At 38.2% G+C, this 19,213-nt stretch overlaps 1 protein-coding gene across 3 annotated transcripts in view; it reads right to left on the bottom strand.

Moving 5' to 3' along the window:
- The window catches only part of LOC139126536 (polycystin-1-like protein 2), a 40,722-nt gene that overhangs the window by 19,217 nt on the left and 2,292 nt on the right, over positions 1–19,213 (bottom strand). For all 3 annotated transcript variants that reach the window (XM_070692588.1, XM_070692589.1, XM_070692590.1), the window contains exons 2-10: positions 11,949–12,147; positions 11,346–11,497; positions 9,328–9,441; positions 3,752–3,821; positions 2,446–2,636; positions 1,739–1,921; positions 1,224–1,495; positions 743–895; positions 355–393 (exon numbers count right to left, since the gene is read on the bottom strand). In XM_070692588.1, coding sequence (XP_070548689.1) covers positions 355–393; positions 743–895; positions 1,224–1,495; positions 1,739–1,921; positions 2,446–2,636; positions 3,752–3,821; positions 9,328–9,441; positions 11,346–11,497; positions 11,949–12,147 — 1,373 coding nt within the window. The remainder of the gene's footprint in view (positions 1–354; positions 394–742; positions 896–1,223; positions 1,496–1,738; positions 1,922–2,445; positions 2,637–3,751; positions 3,822–9,327; positions 9,442–11,345; positions 11,498–11,948; positions 12,148–19,213) is intronic.

The raw sequence follows: 19,213 nt of genomic DNA, 5'->3' as shown, positions 1-19,213 counted from the left end.
ATGTTTTATTAAAGTTACAATGCACTTTGGGGAGAAATATTTCGACACAAAAATCTTCAAAATATTTTGCCGATCTGTCCCTTTTGTTGTCAATGACTCATTCGTTTTAACAGCCTGTTTTTTTTAAAAATCGAAAAATTTCATTTCCAACATACATTTAATATAGCGATAGCGGTCCTTTTTATTTCCAAATATCGATACAGTTTAGTTCAGTTCTTCTCTTATTTTTTCTTCTTTATTATGAAGGAAATAGTTTAAATCAGGCAAAAGTGTTAAACTTTCAATGTCGAGACGCGTACCAAGTAACTTAAATTCCCCCTTGATTTTGTTAAAAATCTTTATAAGGAGAATTACCTTTGATCTTGCCTCTTTTGCTTCTTTATCATCTTCTTCCTAAAGACGAAAGACAGTTTAATGACGTCAGTAAAATGAATCGGGCTCCTACTTGACTGTATACACTTATTGTATCTCTGTTTTCGACATCAACGTCATAAGGCTCTTGTGTGTCAGAATAGTCACGACACACAGAAATAAAAAGAAAGACGAATTCATGTTTATACCTCTGATGCAAAAGAAGTTGTCGCTTAAAAGACAAAATGTTCAATGAAACACGTAGTGGAATGTGGAATTGTCGAAAGTAACGCTGTTAAGAGAGATAACCAAACGAAAATATTCTGGTTTGGTAAATGACATTTGCGCTTCATAGGAAATGAGGGGCCTTAGAAGAAGGCTTTCTGCTCACTTCAGTTGATCCAGAGTTAAGGACTGATGCTACAGCACAGATGAGGGTCGTTGCCTCTCCGACGTCGCCGCTGCTGACAAGACTATCTAGAATATTGTCTTTGCCCGTTGTTAGGTTAGCAGCACGGGCGGCCAAGTTTGGCGACGGCATGACCTGACAATGAAATGATGACAGTTCTTTTTAAAGAGAAATTGGCCTCGAAGATTTCATGTGGAAATTGAATTAGAAGAAGTTCTAAAAGTAACTAGAAGTACGTTTGACCATTCTGGGTGATATTCTGAATCGGGAAGCGTGAATCTACTTCCATCTATATGTCTGTCCGCTCGCCTGGCTGCATGTGTCTGTCTATCTATCTGTCTGTCTCATGCACGCATATATATGTGTCTATAGCAAACTGCCTGGCTTTCTTCACAGTGTGTCTATAAAAACGCTCAAAATGAAAGGAGGGAAATTCTTCAAAGGAATATTTCGTTCTACTTACTTGGACAAAGAAATTCTGTTCTATGTATTCACCATACTTGTCACTGACCCTGGCAATGACAGTAAGGTTACCAAGTCCAAATAAATTGCCACCGGTTTGCGTTCTATTCCCATTTTGTATAAGAGTTCGAGTTGGCGAGCCTTGTGACATGGTGAAGAAACTGTATGTCAGTTCTGTTGAAGCATAGACATCGTCATCTGGCCTATCAGCTAAGTCACCCTCGTCGTACCAACTGCTGCAGCTGATCACAAATTTTGTATCAAGTGCGTACCCTGTAAGTGATAACAGTACAATTGCCGTCATTATGAGACCGATAAAACGTACCAACTTGATGCAGTCAGAAAGTTTAACATGTTAACTTGTTAACTTCATTCCAACGTAGTAGTTAAAACGTAGTCACTCGGTATGCATCAAGTGTCGGGACAATGGTATACGTGTATCATTCGTACTAGGACCAAGCATAGGGTTTGAAGTATGTTGCAAAGGAGTCAAAAGTAAACTTCATTTTCACATACCTGTCTTTGGAGACAATATACAATTTCCTCCATAGGGTGGCAGGTTTGTGGTGAAAGCAAATTCACCAGTCGACCAAACTAAATCACCCTGGTCATCAGAGTAAACTACAACCACTTTGAGATAATATTGAAGTCCATAGTTCAATTTAAAGGCATTGATCGAAATACTCTGAGATTTCAGCCCTGCAATAGAAAACAATTTTTGACATTAAATAAATATATATGTATAAATATAAAGTTTGCTACTACTCGTTATTCCATATGAAGTAATCATCTATTTAATCAGAAACTCCGTATACTTATTTCATCCTTGGATAGCATTTCTCTCAAAAGTATTACTTTTTGAAAGTTACTAAAAAAAGATTTCAACCGTTAAAAAATCACTTTTTTAATCCCAGGGTAATTTTTTGTTGAGTAAGGTAGTGCGCTAATGTCAAGAGGAAATGCGTTTTGAGACCATTTGCATTTCACTTCAGTATTAAAACTCTACTTTTTGTCGATGTATCTACATATAATAGCTTGGAATTCTAGCGAGGATCGTGCGATGAGATGCGGCGTTTCACGACATCACCAGTGTGTACCACAAACATTTATTCTGTAAAGCTGCCAGATAGTTTAGTTTTTCATCGTGAAATGAGATAATACTTTATGTACGGAGATTTGCTGCATAGATTTGATCAAATTCGAACGAATGAGAAGAAATTTACCAGTGCTGGTAGCATCATCACTCATGTCGACGTCAATCATTTTTTGACTTTGTGGATTGTAGTTGTGGAGTGACCATGTGTAGTTTTTCGAGACGCCGCTTGGACAATCTGAGCAGTAAGCTTTGACTAGAATAATGTCAGAAGGGTTCACTTTGACGTGGTCTTCTCCTCGTCCACAGTTTACAATGCATCTGAAATGACAACGTTGATCATTACGGAATCACAAGTGTATAATTGGAAGGTATTAAAATGAGACAGGGATGTTTGCCTAGTTGAAATTTAGATCAGGATGTACTTAGCAGAATATTGGCTGAGATGTTTAGACGATGTCTGACAAAATTGTGATACTGATGAAAAACCGAGCCATTGCATAGGTAACCTTGGTGATGATGAAGACAGTGGCGACAAGATGGCGTCAGTGATGATGATGATGATGATGATGATGATGATGACGATGACCATAACCAATACGATATTACGATGTTTGCTGATTCTATACCGCTGCTATTCATACACATGCATACTATCGGTTGTAAGTTGATCATGGAATGCCAGTCCATTTTCAAGAAGATGTCAAATTATTCTTAAGAGGCGGCGTATTTTGTTTGTAATGTAAAAACAACAAATATGTAGTTGGCTTAAAGTTCATTGGGACTGATCTCCCTCGCAGCATTACAGCTGCATCTTTACAGCTAAGTTGACATAGCACCAACTCTGTAGCCGGTAAATTGGTGACTATTATGTACTTATGAGAACAATAGGAGATTGAACCACAGGACAAAATCGTGATAGGTTTAAATTGGCCAAGTTCAATACCTATGTAAACCTTCGTTGGCATTTATCGTCGTCTATATTAGGAGAGAGAAATGATCATGAGCACTGAATGTTGTCCAGCTTTGAAATTATCATTACATTACTGATGAAACTGGTTCATCGTAGAGCTGTAATTTTGTAGACAAACACCGTTTGTAGATGCTCAAATTGGACCAATATTAAAAGGAGCCATCGGGTTGTTGAAGCAATACCCCGTTTATCTTGGCTAACAAGAAATGATAAATAGATAGCTGGTGATGATGATGATGATGATGATGATGATGATGATACTGTTTTAATTTTTTTCGGAATAGAACGTGCTCATTATGACAATTGTAATTGCATCGTATGTAATAATGTTGTATGTGTATCATAATTGTACATCGTATAAAGCCGGTACATGAAAAACTATATATGGTAAAATTACGTGATCTGTTCTTTTCTGTTCCGTTTTGTTGTTAAATGCTATATTTACAAGTATGAGACTACTTACGTCACATTGACTGTCTCCGGCATCTTAATGGTCACTGAGTTAGTAACAGTTGGCGTGGTACTTTGGAAGCCTGTGGTGGTAGAAATTGCTGTACTAGTCAGTAACATTGTAGTGGACAAAAACTCAGTAGTGGATTGTTCAAGCGTGGTGATTAGGGGTTCTTCGGTGGTCATTCGATTGTCCGTGGTGGTGGGCTCGGAAGACGTGACAAGATTAAAAGTGGATTGCTCAGCGGTGGTAGATTGCTCTATTGTGGTTGCTGGTTCTGTGGTGGTTTGTCAATATAGGTGGTTGTTCGACTGTGGAGGGTTCAGCAGTGGTGGGTGGGTCCGTGGTAGGTTCTGTACTGGTAATCTGCACAGTGGTAGCTGGCTCCGATGTAGTGTCAGCGTCTGTGGTTGTTTCAGCACCTGTTGTTGCAGAAGGTGTAGGCGTATTAGAAGTTGTGCTCGGCTCTTCCGAGGTAAGTGAGTGAATTGTTGTGGCTTCTGCCTGAGTGGTATGGGATAGAGACCTAGAAGTGCTTTGTGTATCTGTGGTTGTCAAATCCCCGGATGTTATCACATGAGTCGTGGATAACTCGAGAGTTGTTGATGCAACTGGTGAAGAGGTTGCAGGGTGCGTGGTCGGGAATTTAGAGGTGGTGGGTTCTTCAGAAGGTAGGCTTTCCGTGACCATTCCTGTCAAGACAGATGACGATGATGCGTCAGTTGCTGATGATGATTTCTCAAAATTGAAGGGTGATGTGGGTGTGTTGGTAGATGATAGGATCGCTGGGGCTGAAGTAATGAAGTGCATTGAAGTTTCATGTGTAGACTCGACTGGAGAACTATAGACGACAACAAGCGTCTCTGCTTTGGAGCTGTCCGAAAAACTTAACACATCTACGTCTATTAAATCACCTGTCACATCTTCAGTTGTTGGAAGTAATTGGCCACTATTACCTGTAGACATCATTGATGTGCCCCTAATATTTGTCGTTGAGCCTTCCCCGAGTGCGGTCTTGGTGTTCTTAGGGGTTGATGAGGTCTCGCCAGGAGTTGTAGAGGTGATACCCGAGGTTGTAGAGGTGTTTTCCGGGATTGTTGAGGTGCCCATAGGAAATGAAGAGGTGTCCATAGGAGTTGATGGTAAGTTGCTAGGGGTCGGTGTGGTCCCTAATAGGGTGGATGTGATCTCCATAAGGGTGGGTGTGGTCTCCATAAGGGTGGGTGTGGTCTCCAGTAGGGTTGATCTTTCTGTTACAATCGTTTCCATAATAGCAACTTAGTACAACTTTAAAGTTGTGGCGATCGGTGTAAAATTCATTTTTTGCTTACGGAGAATTGTGCCAAGCTGTCAGTCACCTTTTGATCCAGCTTTTGTAGCTAAGATTAGTTCATGTTGCCACTCAGGCCTACTGCTGTAGCTGATTTTAGAGTCATTCTTTTAATGCAAGCAACATGCCAGGTGCTGGTTTTGTGGATTAGAAAAGTTACTGGAGGAGCACTATTTTGTTACTGTTTACTTTGAATAGTGCATCGATCGTTCTGAATATAGACTAGCCCACGTGTCGCTTGGCATTTGTGTATGCTCTTGCTCGGCCACAGCTACTCTCTTGTGGCTTTCGCCAACGATCAACTCAAAGTGTATTCTTTCACTTTACACTGTTATGATATTAAAAACCCTCAGAATTTGTGCAATTCTACGATGAATACACACACACAAAGGTTTTGCTTTTAATTCGAGTGTGTTGGGGCTTCACTGTGATCAAGCTTTACATGTTAATGTGCACCTGTATTAGTATTGTAGTATTTATTGTATACGTCATCAAAGGTTTCCATCATTGCATCCAGTAATGTTATTGTTTCTGATCATGCCACTCCATGCCGACAATTGTAGAATCTCACCTGTTGTAACATCACTTTCAGTAGTTGATAATATAGGTGTTGTGTTTATTGTGGTAGTGTCCTCCGTGGTTGTGAACGAAGTCGTTGTTCTCTCGGTTGTTGTTGGCGAGTTTGTTGTCATTTTTTCTGTCAACAGAGACATCAGGGTATTTTCTTTGAGCGATTGTTGTTCTTTGAAAAGTGTAGTACTCACCCCATGCTGAGTGCTGCCATGCAAATCAGTGATATCTGTGACTGAGTGCTCCTTCAACACTGGTGCTGATGTAGACGTCATAACATCGTCACTTGCAACTTGCAGTGCTTGAAAATAGGAAGTGATATCTGTGCTAACACTCGGTGCAAAGAAAGAAGAAGAAGAAGAAGAGGAAAGTCGTTTTGGTGAATGTTGTTGTGTTTTCGATATTACCAATCTACTCGTGCTGTCTTGAAGTACACCCTCCTGTTCCTCTGTTATCATACTTGTAGCCTTGATATGTTTCTGATTCATCAATAAATCCTTAATTGATACACTGGAGACAGCTGCTGAGTGGCTCTTAGAATCGTCTTTGATATACTCAGGGTTTTTACTCGTAGGCTGGGCAGTCGTCGTCGATAACAATCTTTGTACTCCAGATCTGCTTCGTGTCTCATTTGCTTTCACGTGTGCTTCCACAGTACTGGCAGTAACATTCCTGGGAAGCAGTTTTTCCCGATCATTATCTATGGATGATAAAGATGCTACGCCATGTTCAATGTCGATCTGGCTTTCTGTGATTGGCTGGCTTCCTCGAGATGTATTTCTTTGTTGAAAAAGTGTTGATAACGGATTTTGCGTGACAGAGGTTTCAGAAGTTAGTGCTCTCGTCATGTTGGCTAAATGTGTGTCCGTTCTGAGAACCTTTTCCTCGATGTTGAAGTTATCATTGAAATGTCTTATATCTGTTGCTGTTACCCTTTCTTGATACAACGAAGGTACCTCAAAGGCCTGGGAAATATTGCTATCGACATTTGTATTATTGATCTGGAGAGAAATGTTTGAATTGTGATGTCTCGGTCTCTGGCTAATCGATGGAATTTTCTCCAAATTATTCTTAGTATGATTGTCCGAAGGCCATTTCACTGGTTGTTTGGTCAAGATGGTTGCAGATGTTGTTGGCTGTGTTAGTGATGGTCTTTGGGATAAAATACTTAGTGCACTTCTATCTACCAAGCTCGTAGCAGGAGCCGTTTGCGTTGGTTTTCTTGTCGTTTGCACAAATGTTGGAATGACGGTAGCATGTTTCCTGTCAACTCCATTCGATTCTCCCCATAAGGTTTGGTTTGCTGCTGGTGATGTACTGTAATTTTGTGATGTTCGTTCGATCATGGCGTCATTTATTATGTTTTGCTTTTGAATAGCATCCATTGGAGTTTGTTTGTTTGTGCTTTCTATTTCAGTAGAAAGATTATCAGTGGTTACCTTGCTGCTTATATCTCCCATAGTTGCCAAAGTCGACAAGTGTGGCCTATTGGCTGTTGTGTTTTCTCTCGTTGAATATGTCGAGTGCTGTCTGGTTTTACTAGGAGACAACTCTGTTAAAGGTTGATCTAGGGTAGTTATCTTGGCTGTGGTGTAAGCTACCGTAGTGGATGGGAGTGTTGTGGAGTCCTCATAACTTTGTGTTGTGAGACGTTTGTTGGAGGAGTGACTTTTCATTTGTTCTCCAAGTGAAGACATTTCCGACTTTGTTGTCATCGTGTTATACTTTATGATGGCATCAGTCGCCGTTTTTGCCGAGTGACGGGCAGCGATGTTCACTGAGGCGTCAAGTGTACTGACATCTTCTGAAGCGCGTGCTTCATTTGTTCCTATCGAAGACAGTTCAGAGATGGACTTTGTTGCAACTTTGTCTTCCGTCACTCCATTGGCTGTTGATGGGTGCATGTATGTAGTTATTGTAGCTTTGTCTTCGCGAAATCCTGTTTTAGACGGTAATATTGATGCCATATCTGTTGTTGACCACTTGATGTGGCGCGCTGATGTAGCATCGTGTGACGCCGCCATTGTTGATGAAACTTGTGAAGTCTTTATTGTTACTTCTTTCCAGCCATCTTTTGTAGACGTTACTTCCTTAGATGTTTCTGAAGGAAACCCTATCTTGTCTTGCTTTGCTTCAATTGCGTCTAATCTTGTTATCGCTGAAACTGTAGAGGCCGATGCTGTGTCTTCCAGTGTAGTTTCTACATCTATGGCGATCTTTCTAGTCTTTTGACTCACGAACTGTCCAGTGGAGAATTTCTCTGAGAGAAGACCTGTACCAGGCTTCCCTGCCAATCCTTCTGATGTTGTGAAATCTGTATAACTGAGTCCCGTTCTAGATCGCAGTGTTGTTACAGTCTCAGCCTCTAACGATGGCGTGGGCGGACTTACCATAGACTGATCTATATTTTCGCTTTTGAAATTTGCTTGTCGTTCGTTGATGTTAGTCCATCAGTTGAATGGATTCCATAAACAACTTCTGTTTGTGTATCGTCCATGAAGGCAGATTGTTTTGTCGTGGAAACTGCTTCTCCACTAGACGAATCAAATTCCACTATTCTGTTCGTAATAGAAGGCTTCTCAGGCGTCCTCTGAGTTATCATAATTTCTTGCCCAACATCAGATCCATGTCTTTCATTTGCAAAACTTGACAGCGTGGTGTGTGATGATGTTGGTGATCCAGAGTTTTGTGAGTTTGTATTCTGTTGATGTTGATCATTGGAAGTTTGTTGGAAAGTCATAGACGGTACCTGAGTGTTATGTGTTGGAGTTTGTTGGAAAGTCATAGACGGTACCTGAGTGTTATGTGTTGGGGATTGAAGAGACAATCGCTGCAAACTTTCTGCAGCCATCATGTTTTTTACCATGACATTGAGGTTTGCATTCGGGGTGAAGCTAAATCGGGAGGAGGAAGGCTCGGAGGTGACTTTGGAAGTTGACTGGTGCAAAGTGTCACTCGGTTTGGCAGAAGCGTAGGATGACGTCACAGGTAATATTGTGGTAGCAGGAATAGCTGTGGTTGGTATTGACCGTGTGGTGGTTTGCACGGTCGTTGGCGATGCCGTAACTGAAATAGGAAAACGGAATGACTATGATGAATAAGAGACTGACCGTTACAGCATCTTGTCTCATGCCGTTTGTGTTTCAGCTACGACAGCGCCATGATTATCACGCATCCCAAGATTTTTTTTTTCGCTTTTCAAAAGAAAACTTTCAACTTAAGAAAATAATCCAAACTGGAAAATTATATGCAACTTATCTATTTGAATACAGCCATTTAATTGGGTTACTGATAAACTGTTAGTTTTGTTAATGAGACATTTTTGATACAAAATAAAATCACGCGTGAAAAATTCTTGAGATATTGTGACGTTCACTTCACAACATTTCTAAGGTATTAAACCAACCGTTGTAACCCGGAAGGAGAGACATAAACAACATACAAATTGGGCCAAGTTCAATAGTTTACATTCACCAAAACGCCACTGGTTTATCACATTTCCGTCAACTTTTGAGTTTCTTTACACTAAAGTGATTTTGTCAAATATCTTGACAGAATATCAGGATCTGTTCATTCCAAGTTGTTTCAAGTTGCAGTAAACGTGATGTCTTCCCGGAGAGTTTGAAAATAGGTTGGGAATCAAGTGACGTTCCTTCCGGGTTTATTAAGTGGTGAGCGGCTACTCTACCTCTGTCCAATTCGCATATATAGCTATACTCTGTTCTACAAGTTGCGTCTCTCCATCGACCATTTGAAGTAGGCTTACTGGGGTTACCAAATACCACAACGCAGTACTCATTGTCTTCAGATGACAACGGATGATAATGAAGTAAAGGCATGCAACATAGTGCCATGGAGAAAGAATAATATTACATGTAATTAGTGCATTCATGACGTAGAAATGTTACTATATAGGTACGTGCCCTTCAAGCAGTCCAGACATTTAGTCAGACTTTAGGTTACACAAATTCGTTGGTTTTTTTCTTATCGGTTATGAATTAAATTTTTCTACTTTCTTACTTATAAACTGTACCATTGTCGTCCATATGTCTGATTTGCTATCGTGGCAGGTACATGTATTTTATCGTTAATATGAGATGTTTGTGCATTCATAAAATTGTTATTACTTCCTCGACTTATGGACTTTGAAAGTCAGAGAATTAAACGATGGCATTTTTGAAGTCGAGAAAATAACCAACAATCACATGTCATTTATGGTGAGTTAGTATTACAATGTTTTACACATTCATTTGAGGTATTGTACTCTACCTATTGGTCTAGTGTATTGGCAGATATACCCTTGGCGGTATCGACATAGTACATCTCTCCAAATGCCCGTCGCTGTTGGCTTTTTCGAACCTCCGAACACATCAACGCAGAATTCAAAATCTACAGAAGTTACATTGTACAAAGTTACATTTACATGGATATTGCTTCTCACAAAATAGAACCTCATACACTAACACCAGAGCATGAAAATAAAATCATCGGTAAAAACGACTGTCCTGTGAATAAATTGTGGACTTATTGTATTGAAGACGTTATGCCTCGCCTTCGAATTCTGCAGAGTTACAATTCGGTAGTTTTTACAGGACAGCAGTGTGTGAATAACGCCTATGAATAAAACATGATACGGTTCAAACTTTGGCATTGTAGTGTCTGACATATCACTGATTACTGCTAACTCTTGATCGCCAGGCAGTCACAGTGACAAAACTGTACATGGTATGTGCTTGGCTGTATATTTAGTATGATCGGTTCTGGTGAATGAGTAATTATTCAATGCCCCCTTCTCTCATTTTCAATGAAATGTTTCGTCATTTAACGTAAACAATGCTTAATTTGGCATCTTCCGACAGATAGAAACGCATAATGAAGAGATTTTGGAACAGACCTAACAGAGTGACAGAGAGAAAACGATATATACGTGGCAGATGACAGAAAGAGCCAAGTGCGCAAACTCAGACTTTAACATGAAGTTCGACACAAATTATACAATGGAAGACCAAAATTACAAAACTGAATTGTCCACGTGTTTTGTTACAAGATAAAGGCTTCGCTTTCCGATGATCGGAAATAAAACTAATTTAGAGTTTGTAAAAGGAGGAAATAACATTGACGTAGATATCAGTGCGCTGTTGGTTGCTTTGTTACAAGATATCATCATGTCATTTCCCATGCAGTAAATTATTCACACAACTTCCGTAAAACCACAGCGATTATACCAACTCTGTGTATTAACGGGCCACGAACACCTGTCTTTGTCAGTCATCAGGACGCCAGCTTTCCTTCTAGGATAAAATCAGTTTCTATAGCGTGACGATTGATAGTATAACGCACAGTAATGACTTTGCCTGCCAGTTTTTCACTCTCACGCAATGTGATGTTCTTGTTGATAGAAGTAAGCGTTATGTATAAATAGTCAAACAATATTTTATATCCAGTTGTATAGGTAAAACATGTAAGATTGTATTAAAAGTTCAAAGCTTAAAAATGCGCGATATAAACAGAATGAAGATAATTCAATCCGACAAATAAAAGCGGATCAGACAAACTGCAAATGATGATGTGTCCCAAATCGTGTTTCTTTGTGAGGTCGTATGGCAATCCATTGATCGTTAATTACCGAGCTGTGGACATATAACAAGTTTCGACATAAACTTTAGACAAGTGTCGGACAGGGGATGACCTTTGACCCCTACTCACCATGGAGATTATCTGGCTGACCCGCTTCCCAGTTGAATTCCTGAACTTCGACGTCGTTTACCCAGTAATACACCAGCGAATTGAAATTGTCGGCTGCAGCATACACACCAATCCATAAGTAGGTGTTGTCCATTAATTGACTGTTGATGAAACTGTATGACAAGTCCTGATAAAGTATGTGTCGTCACTGTAAAGTCGTGCTCTTTCATTTTAATCAAGTGTCTGCTATAACACATCGATTGTAATGTTTCGACCGAGAGACTCGATTTTTTCGGAAACCCGGCCGATGCTACCCTGTGTAGTAGTCGATAAAGAAAACTGAACACACTTGCTTGCCTTCACACAAATAAGGTACATCAAAACACAGGAACCCACTCATTGACACACAGTCACTATGATATCACAAACTCTGGCACATTTTATATATATATATATATATATATATATATATATATATATATATATATATATATATAAAATTTATACGCAGAGTATTATCATTCTTTCCGGCCGAATCTTTATACGTAAAGTTTATACGTACAGTTTATACGTACAGTTTTCCCTCGATATGTTGATGAGCTGTCTATTATAAAGCTAACTTACTCTTGCTCGTCATCGTTGTCATACACAACCAGATCTGCTCCTGGTGTCGATTGACAACTGGCGCGTGCGTCCTGCCACGACAGCAAATCGTCGAAGTTGAAAAGATAACATTTGTCGTTGTTTTCGATCCAACCGTCACGACAAGGTACCAGAGTAGAGAGAGGCGCCGACGTCGCTGTTGCAGGGACTACAAAGGCCACTAGAATGGATAAGAAATAAGAATTTCATCGGATGCAGAAACAGTAATATATTTGTTGTATTAAATGTGTCAAAATAGTAAAGTCTACTATCCAGAGTAAAAATGAAAAAAACAACAAGAGGCACACCCGTGAAATTATTAAAATACACGATATATACGTTTTAAATTCGTCGAGTCTAAGTTTTTATTGTTCATAGTACTTGTTACATAGTCGTTTAAAAGTAGCGAGAGAGCGCGGTGTAGGAACAGACATCTTTATAAAAAAAGTTTCGAAATCAAATTATATACACTTTTATCAATCTTCACATAAAAGCGAGCAAGCGTTGGTCGATTCAGTGCATGGCTATATATTTCTCGAATTTCTGTTTGTAATCGAATCCAACGTAGAGAGAAACAATAACCAGAGTTGATTGTACTTTAAAGTACAAAGTCCTCTGTTTGTGCTCCCTCACTGATCTCGGACTATTTATCACTTTGACATCGATAACCTTGACGTACAATAAATGTTTATTCACTTGCCACGACAGAACATCAACAGAACGGACAGCCTTTAACTTTTTGTGTTGATTATTCCTGAACACTTTACGACAAGTTGAAGTGCTTTTTAAGGCTGTTTACAGCGTCCGGTCCATGCAGCTTGGCTATGTTGATATGGTATAGCCACCCTAACCAATGGTGTTGTAAAGAAACACCGCTCTGCTAGGGTAAGATGATATTGTCAAGGAAAATGTAATTCTGTCGAACCCTTTCTGTCTTACCCAGTGCTGTCTGTCTATTAAACCCAGTTGTGTCTGTCTGTCTGTCTGCCTGTCTGCCTGTCTGTCTGTCTGTCGAACCCACTGCTGTCATAATGCAAGGCATGTGCTGTGACGTCTTAATAATCCTCTTTCTATCAGGCTCCGTAGACAAACCCAAAAAATAAATACAACTTTGGAGAAAGAGAATTTAATGCAACGGAATTTTTGAATGTGGTTCCCATGTAATGGAAATAACTGATTTTGTATTCATTTTTTAACTGTAAGATCGGCATGATAAACGAAATTGGTTTTTATGACGGTTAACATAAAAAGTTATCATGAAAAAAATACTCTATAATTTGTAAAATGAATATGTCACTGCTATGGCCGTGATATTCTGTTTTAATCAATAACAAGCTGCTCTGTTGCCTGTCCTCAATTCAAAATGTCTTCAATCTAGTATTGAGAGCAAACTATAAAAACTCCCACTGCAATGTCCCAAATACCGATCTCCGATTTACCCTTCATCATATTGCGTCCTGCTTTAAGTCCCGCTGTCACCATTTCTCAACAAATCGTCAATGATTAATCGTCGGCTGACCAGACGTTAAACATAAACCATGTTATTGGCGTATACATAAAACCCACGCAATTTGAAACACTACACGGTACCGTATCATAGTTCCTCGCGCGCTTTTCTTTTGAGTTTGTGATCGACAACCTACACATTCAACCAAGATAGCAGTCTAAAAATTAAATGGCATCTATAGCAACAATTCTAAAAAAGGCAAAAACAGATATGCTCTCTATTTAATCATTCTCATCTCGACTTTAGCGTAATCAGTCCGAAGGCATTGCTTCATTCGATGTTGCCGTGACATACGGGACTTTTATGTTGCTTTTTGAATTGGTTAAAATAGACAACATAAAATCTTCTTGAGTTTGCAAGTCATAAGTCTTCTTTAATTCTAAAGGTCATTAGCTTTCTTTGATTTAATAAGCCATAAACTTTCTTTAACTTGAAGGAAGAAATTCCAAGACGTAAATGTTATTGTTTACGGAGGGCGTTTTCACATACTCTAGGATTCAACATGTGAATACATAATGTTTTAGAATAGCTAGGAAATATTTTGTCTAAGACAGACATGGTGATCATGTTTAATGATAGAATTTGTCAATATCCTTCTCACAGATACTCGGAAAGCTACATTCGAATATCATCTTTGTCGGATATAGTGAGTAGGCACTAAGCAAATATTATATTTTGTGGAAAGCGAGAATGGATGATATGTCACCATGGAAACATGTGTTCAAATATATGCAAATATTATATTATATTCTGTGAAAGTTTGGCAATTCTCCTCTTGGACGACGAAGTCATAGCACTGTACCTCAGATCTGCGAACACGTTGCTGTCTGAGTTGACGAATATCTTTTGTTAAGCGTTTGATTTTGAGAAATTTCAATACTACATTCGTCTCGTGCAAAAAAGTCAAAAATTTTGAAGATGCACAGAAAAGTTCTGCGAAGGTATGGACAACATTTCGTCCAATTTGAAGATACTGTATGAGCTTGGAATCTGAGCGTATGAATTTTACGTCACTGCTACAATACCCTGTGAGTTCAAATCATACAAATGTTTTATAGAGATGATATGAGAATCACACAATATGTCCCAAACGATTTCATAGCATTTAACTCTCACATCCATGTAAGAAAACACTTAGTGTTTGTCTCCTCGTGTTTTGGTTTGTTTTTTCAACAGCTATGAACGTCATATTTTCTTCTCTTCATTCTAGTCTCTACTCCGGTTAGTAATTGTTCATTCATTTGGAAATAGTAAATGGAAATAATGACAATTCATTTAATAAATAAAATGAAATAACTTATTTCAAATATGCAAAGACTGCGGGTTTTTTAGAAGATGCAGCGAGAAAAAAAAAGTTGTGTAACTTATTTACTTTTACCGAGACTTTTTGGATTCTTTAGAGATTCAATCTGTTTTGTAGTCATAGATGACTGCAAAGGTCCACAGAAACCCGAACTGAATGTGATTTTGACAGCCTGTCTAGAAATGATGATTTATTAGAAAGGAACGTTTGTGGTTCTTGATCAGTCAACGGAAGCATTTCACATTTGCTCTTTCCAAGTCTGACGAAAGTACGAATACTTTCTACCGTTACAATGTGACAAATGGAAGCCAGAAGTCAATGCCTCCAGATACCACTCATGACATTGCACAGATAGTGATATTGGAAACCCTTGTCGGACTTGCAATAGGTCAGCGTAAATCATTCAACCATGTCGTAAATAATCAAACCATTTACTTCTCATTCCGAATCAGTGTCAACTGCCAAATTTCAGTAACACACACCCTAGTGGAATTGTAATTTACCACCGTGTATACTGTCTAATAGCGTTTGCTGTATTCGTATTTAACCATCAGAAGACCCAGATATAATAAAGTGGTCAGTGGGCGATGATCTACTTTATATTCAATCAACAGATGGGTAACGATTCTAAAACAACAAAATCGAGGAGAAGATTAAAGAGAAGCATACTTTTACCATTCACAGTCTTAACTACACAACTAAACAAGTTTTAGAATCTTACAAGTGCAATTCTATCTCAGTGGGATGAAATTTATCACATTTTATTGCACTCACTTTGACAAGAAAACTTCTAACGGCAATATTTTCTACTGTGAAGTCGTGATTTTTAAAATCAGTCCCTGGGTTTTATCCAAACATTTCCTGTACGTTGATTTTTGTCGGCTGTTTATCAAGGTTAAGTTTACTTTTTCCGGTTCAAGGTACTCCTTCACACTTGTGCAAGATATTAGCAATTGTAATCTATAAAATGTAAGCTTAGTATCAAACTTAAGATACGTGAAATGATAGATAATGCCTACATGAATCGAAGCAAATTATGCACACGAGTCGTTGTAAGTATAATAATCGTTTCTGTGAGTCGTGTAACTCTCACAGTATGTTTCCATGACAACTTCAACTTCAAGTAAAAGCTTAATGGGGAGGGGTACTCTTGTATTAGAATTCATTTTTTAGGACTCATGTTCTATGCATGATATTTCATTTTGTATTTCTGCAAAATTTCAATATTTGTTTTTATTTGATTTCAATATTTTTTTATTTGATGGGAGATGCTACTCTTTCAATCGAAAAATGAAATGTTCTACACACAAATGCATGCAGATATCAGAGTTGTGTCTTAACCCTGTACACCAGTGTCAATGACTCGGACACAGGACATCGTCTTATTTGAAGTAAGCAAACTATTAAAGTCAAAGTGGTCAAAGTTTATATGAACAGTTTCACAACACCATGGAAAAAAGTAATGAAAGGTCACACGCCTGATATTTCTGGAGTTGTAGACACTCGACTTACGTTCGAATAGAATAAAGTTGTAAAATCAATATCTCGTTTCTACAGAGATATCAAGTAACTTTGATTCCGGATGTCTTGCCTGCCTTAGTTCTAAAACACATCAGTTGTATCAATATACATGTTTTCTTAAGTTTTTTTTTTTATTTTGAACCTCCATATCAAATACATAGATGTGTAAATATTACAGTGACATGGATACGCAAGTATCCAAGTGACAATTAAAACAAAGGAAAATGGACATGTTGTAAGAGGTTTAAATTTACATTAAACTCTTTATCTTCTCAAAACATTCTAATACATCAGCCTTTGCACCTGTTGTACCTTAAAGTAAACGCATTTTAATTACAACTTCAATCGGTGTATTTTCATAGGTCACCCAGTACTTGTGGACGCTCCATTTACCAAGACAATTAGAAGTTGAAAGACACGACGTTTTTCTTTAGGTTTGACGATCTCACAAGCTTCTAAAATATAATGTTTTATGATGTTATTTCAATATATAAATCCAAATGAGATGACGTATTTAAGCTTATTCCAACATCTCACAGCGATATGACAATAAAACACGATTGGAACTAATTTTGGATAATAGGATTTTCATATTTTGCAAATTTCTCAAAAATATTAGGTGCCATATAGCTGAATCTTGAAATATGGCAAATTCCTAAAAAAACAAGTGTGTTATATAAAGAAAAGCAGAATGATGAGATAACATTTGTAGATTAAATCGACATTACTTCACCATCTAATTATCCCAAATCAGTTCCAATCGTGTTATAAATAAATCTATGTTCCAAAGAGTCAATCTGATGACAAAGTGGACAAAACATTGAATCTTTTAGCTTCCAAAAGTATAAATACTTGTTACATGGTATTAATCGTTGTAAAAGTTTCCACTGAAACTCTCTGAACTTAGTTTCTTTTGTCAGATAGTACACTCTCAACCAAATTTTGTTACAGTCACTCTCTGACTTTACGGGAAAAATATTTAAACTAGAAAACCATTTTAAGAGTTTATCACTTGCATGTAATGAATGCCTTTGTATGAGAAAGCATACAACAACTTGCAAGTTAATTTGTAAACTGAAGTCCTAGAATCGGTAAGTATGACATCGTAGTCATTACGTGCAGAGCTGCATAGAAACACCTGAATTTAGAAGACAATAAGTGTACGGTTACCTACATAAGAAGCATTGTCTTTCATCGCATACCAGGCATTCAGTATATTTACACAGAAGTCTGGGAGTACAGATAATAGAAAAACAGGAATCTTCTGCCAAATTGTATGCTGATGTTATAAATTGGTGGAATTATCTAAAGAAAAATATGACCAGGGTAAAACAGTCCAATGTCTCATTTTTACATATTATTAATCTTTAAACCCAAAGAGCCATCATCGCTTCCTCTTGGCATTTCACATTAATATGTTTAACTCCTCCCAGCTTATAGTCACTTCAAGAATTTTGTTCGAAATTCTTCTCTTACGTTCTACAAAACTGTCAACAAGACGTTGTACTTTACAGAGAATATCATTGGGAATACCAATTACTGATGACAGATTCATAATTTTTGAAACAGCGAGGTGAGGGACTTGGTGATGAGAAGACGGCCATAAATCGTAAGTTGCCGCCTTCTCCACACTTCAAATATTTTCCTAATGATTTCAACTTATCATCTCTGTTACCCTTCTTGTACAGAGCATCATCATATCCAAACTTTGCACAGGATTGTCAGTCCAGCTAATATCGCCCATTCTTTCGTTACATTTTCTTAAAGGTTGGGGACTTGATCCCAAGGATCTAATTTGTTCTATCTGTAAGGGATTATCAAGGTGTCATAGCCTTTTATTTTCCATTTAAATTGTAATCTAGCAAGTAAATTTCCTGACAAGACAATCTGAAGCCTGAACCATGCCTTTAAATTGCCCAGTTTAAAAGCCTGTGATTTCTTTTTATTTAACTTTAAACCACTACAACCCTGAAACTTCTCCATTACTTTGAGAACAGAATCAACTGACATGTTTTAACATTGTGACGTATGCGTTTTCAGTGCCGTCTTGCACACGTTGAACAAATTGTAACTATGACGTAATTCAATCGTTTCAAAGATGTTTTCTCGAACTCCCGCGTTTTGCCATGCAGTAACTCTGGTTTCGCATCTGTTCGTTCACTTTCAGCAGGCTTCTAAAATTAAAAGGTGTGACTGATGTATATTAACTTTTTTCTTTTGCTTTATCGGAATTCACAAATTCCAGGTTTAAAGATTCAAATGTTTGCCCTTTTAATTAATTTCCGAGGTATTGCAACACATCTTTTATTTCTGGCAATATTTACTTTCAAATTTTGGTCGTCAATTCATAGATCTCAAGGTTCTCAGCCGGACAACCAAACTGTCAAATATTAGACGCGGTATTGCCGACGTAGGGGATTATCTAAAAACCTCATCAAACACAGCTTGCTTTCTGCGGAGGGCAAAATGTTCGATTTAATCAATGCCTGGATGAAAGTTCTAAGAATGTACTGGGTGAACTGCAAAGGAACGATGGTAGAGCAGTGGATTTTCTTTCAGTATGGCGGGAATGGAGATCTGGAAAGTGCATTATCTTTGAGGAACACAAAGCGTGTGCAAACGATATTTACAAAATTTACTCAGTCATGTGTAGAACTTGAAACTCGAAATTCGGAATTAAAAAACAATTTTGCCGGGTAACGTTTCTCTACCAATATTAGTTGAAATTTGGTATTGCTGAGTAGAAAATCATTGGAAAGAGGAGCGACCATACGTCGAGTCTGGCCGATGTAAAGTCAGAAATGTACGTTATTGTTATGTTATGGAAATAATATCTCTGTTACTATGGAGATAGATGTACGCTTTTGTTGTCACGTGAGAGAGGCAGTGTTTCAATTGTGACACGATACAGGAAAT

Source organism: Ptychodera flava (genome assembly GCF_041260155.1).
Source record: "Ptychodera flava strain L36383 chromosome 3 unlocalized genomic scaffold, AS_Pfla_20210202 Scaffold_27__1_contigs__length_13241970_pilon, whole genome shotgun sequence".
Classification (NCBI taxonomy): Eukaryota; Metazoa; Hemichordata; class Enteropneusta; family Ptychoderidae; genus Ptychodera; species Ptychodera flava.
The sequence above is the reverse complement of the archived record's forward strand: the minus strand, read 5'-3'. Positions and strand labels throughout refer to the sequence as shown.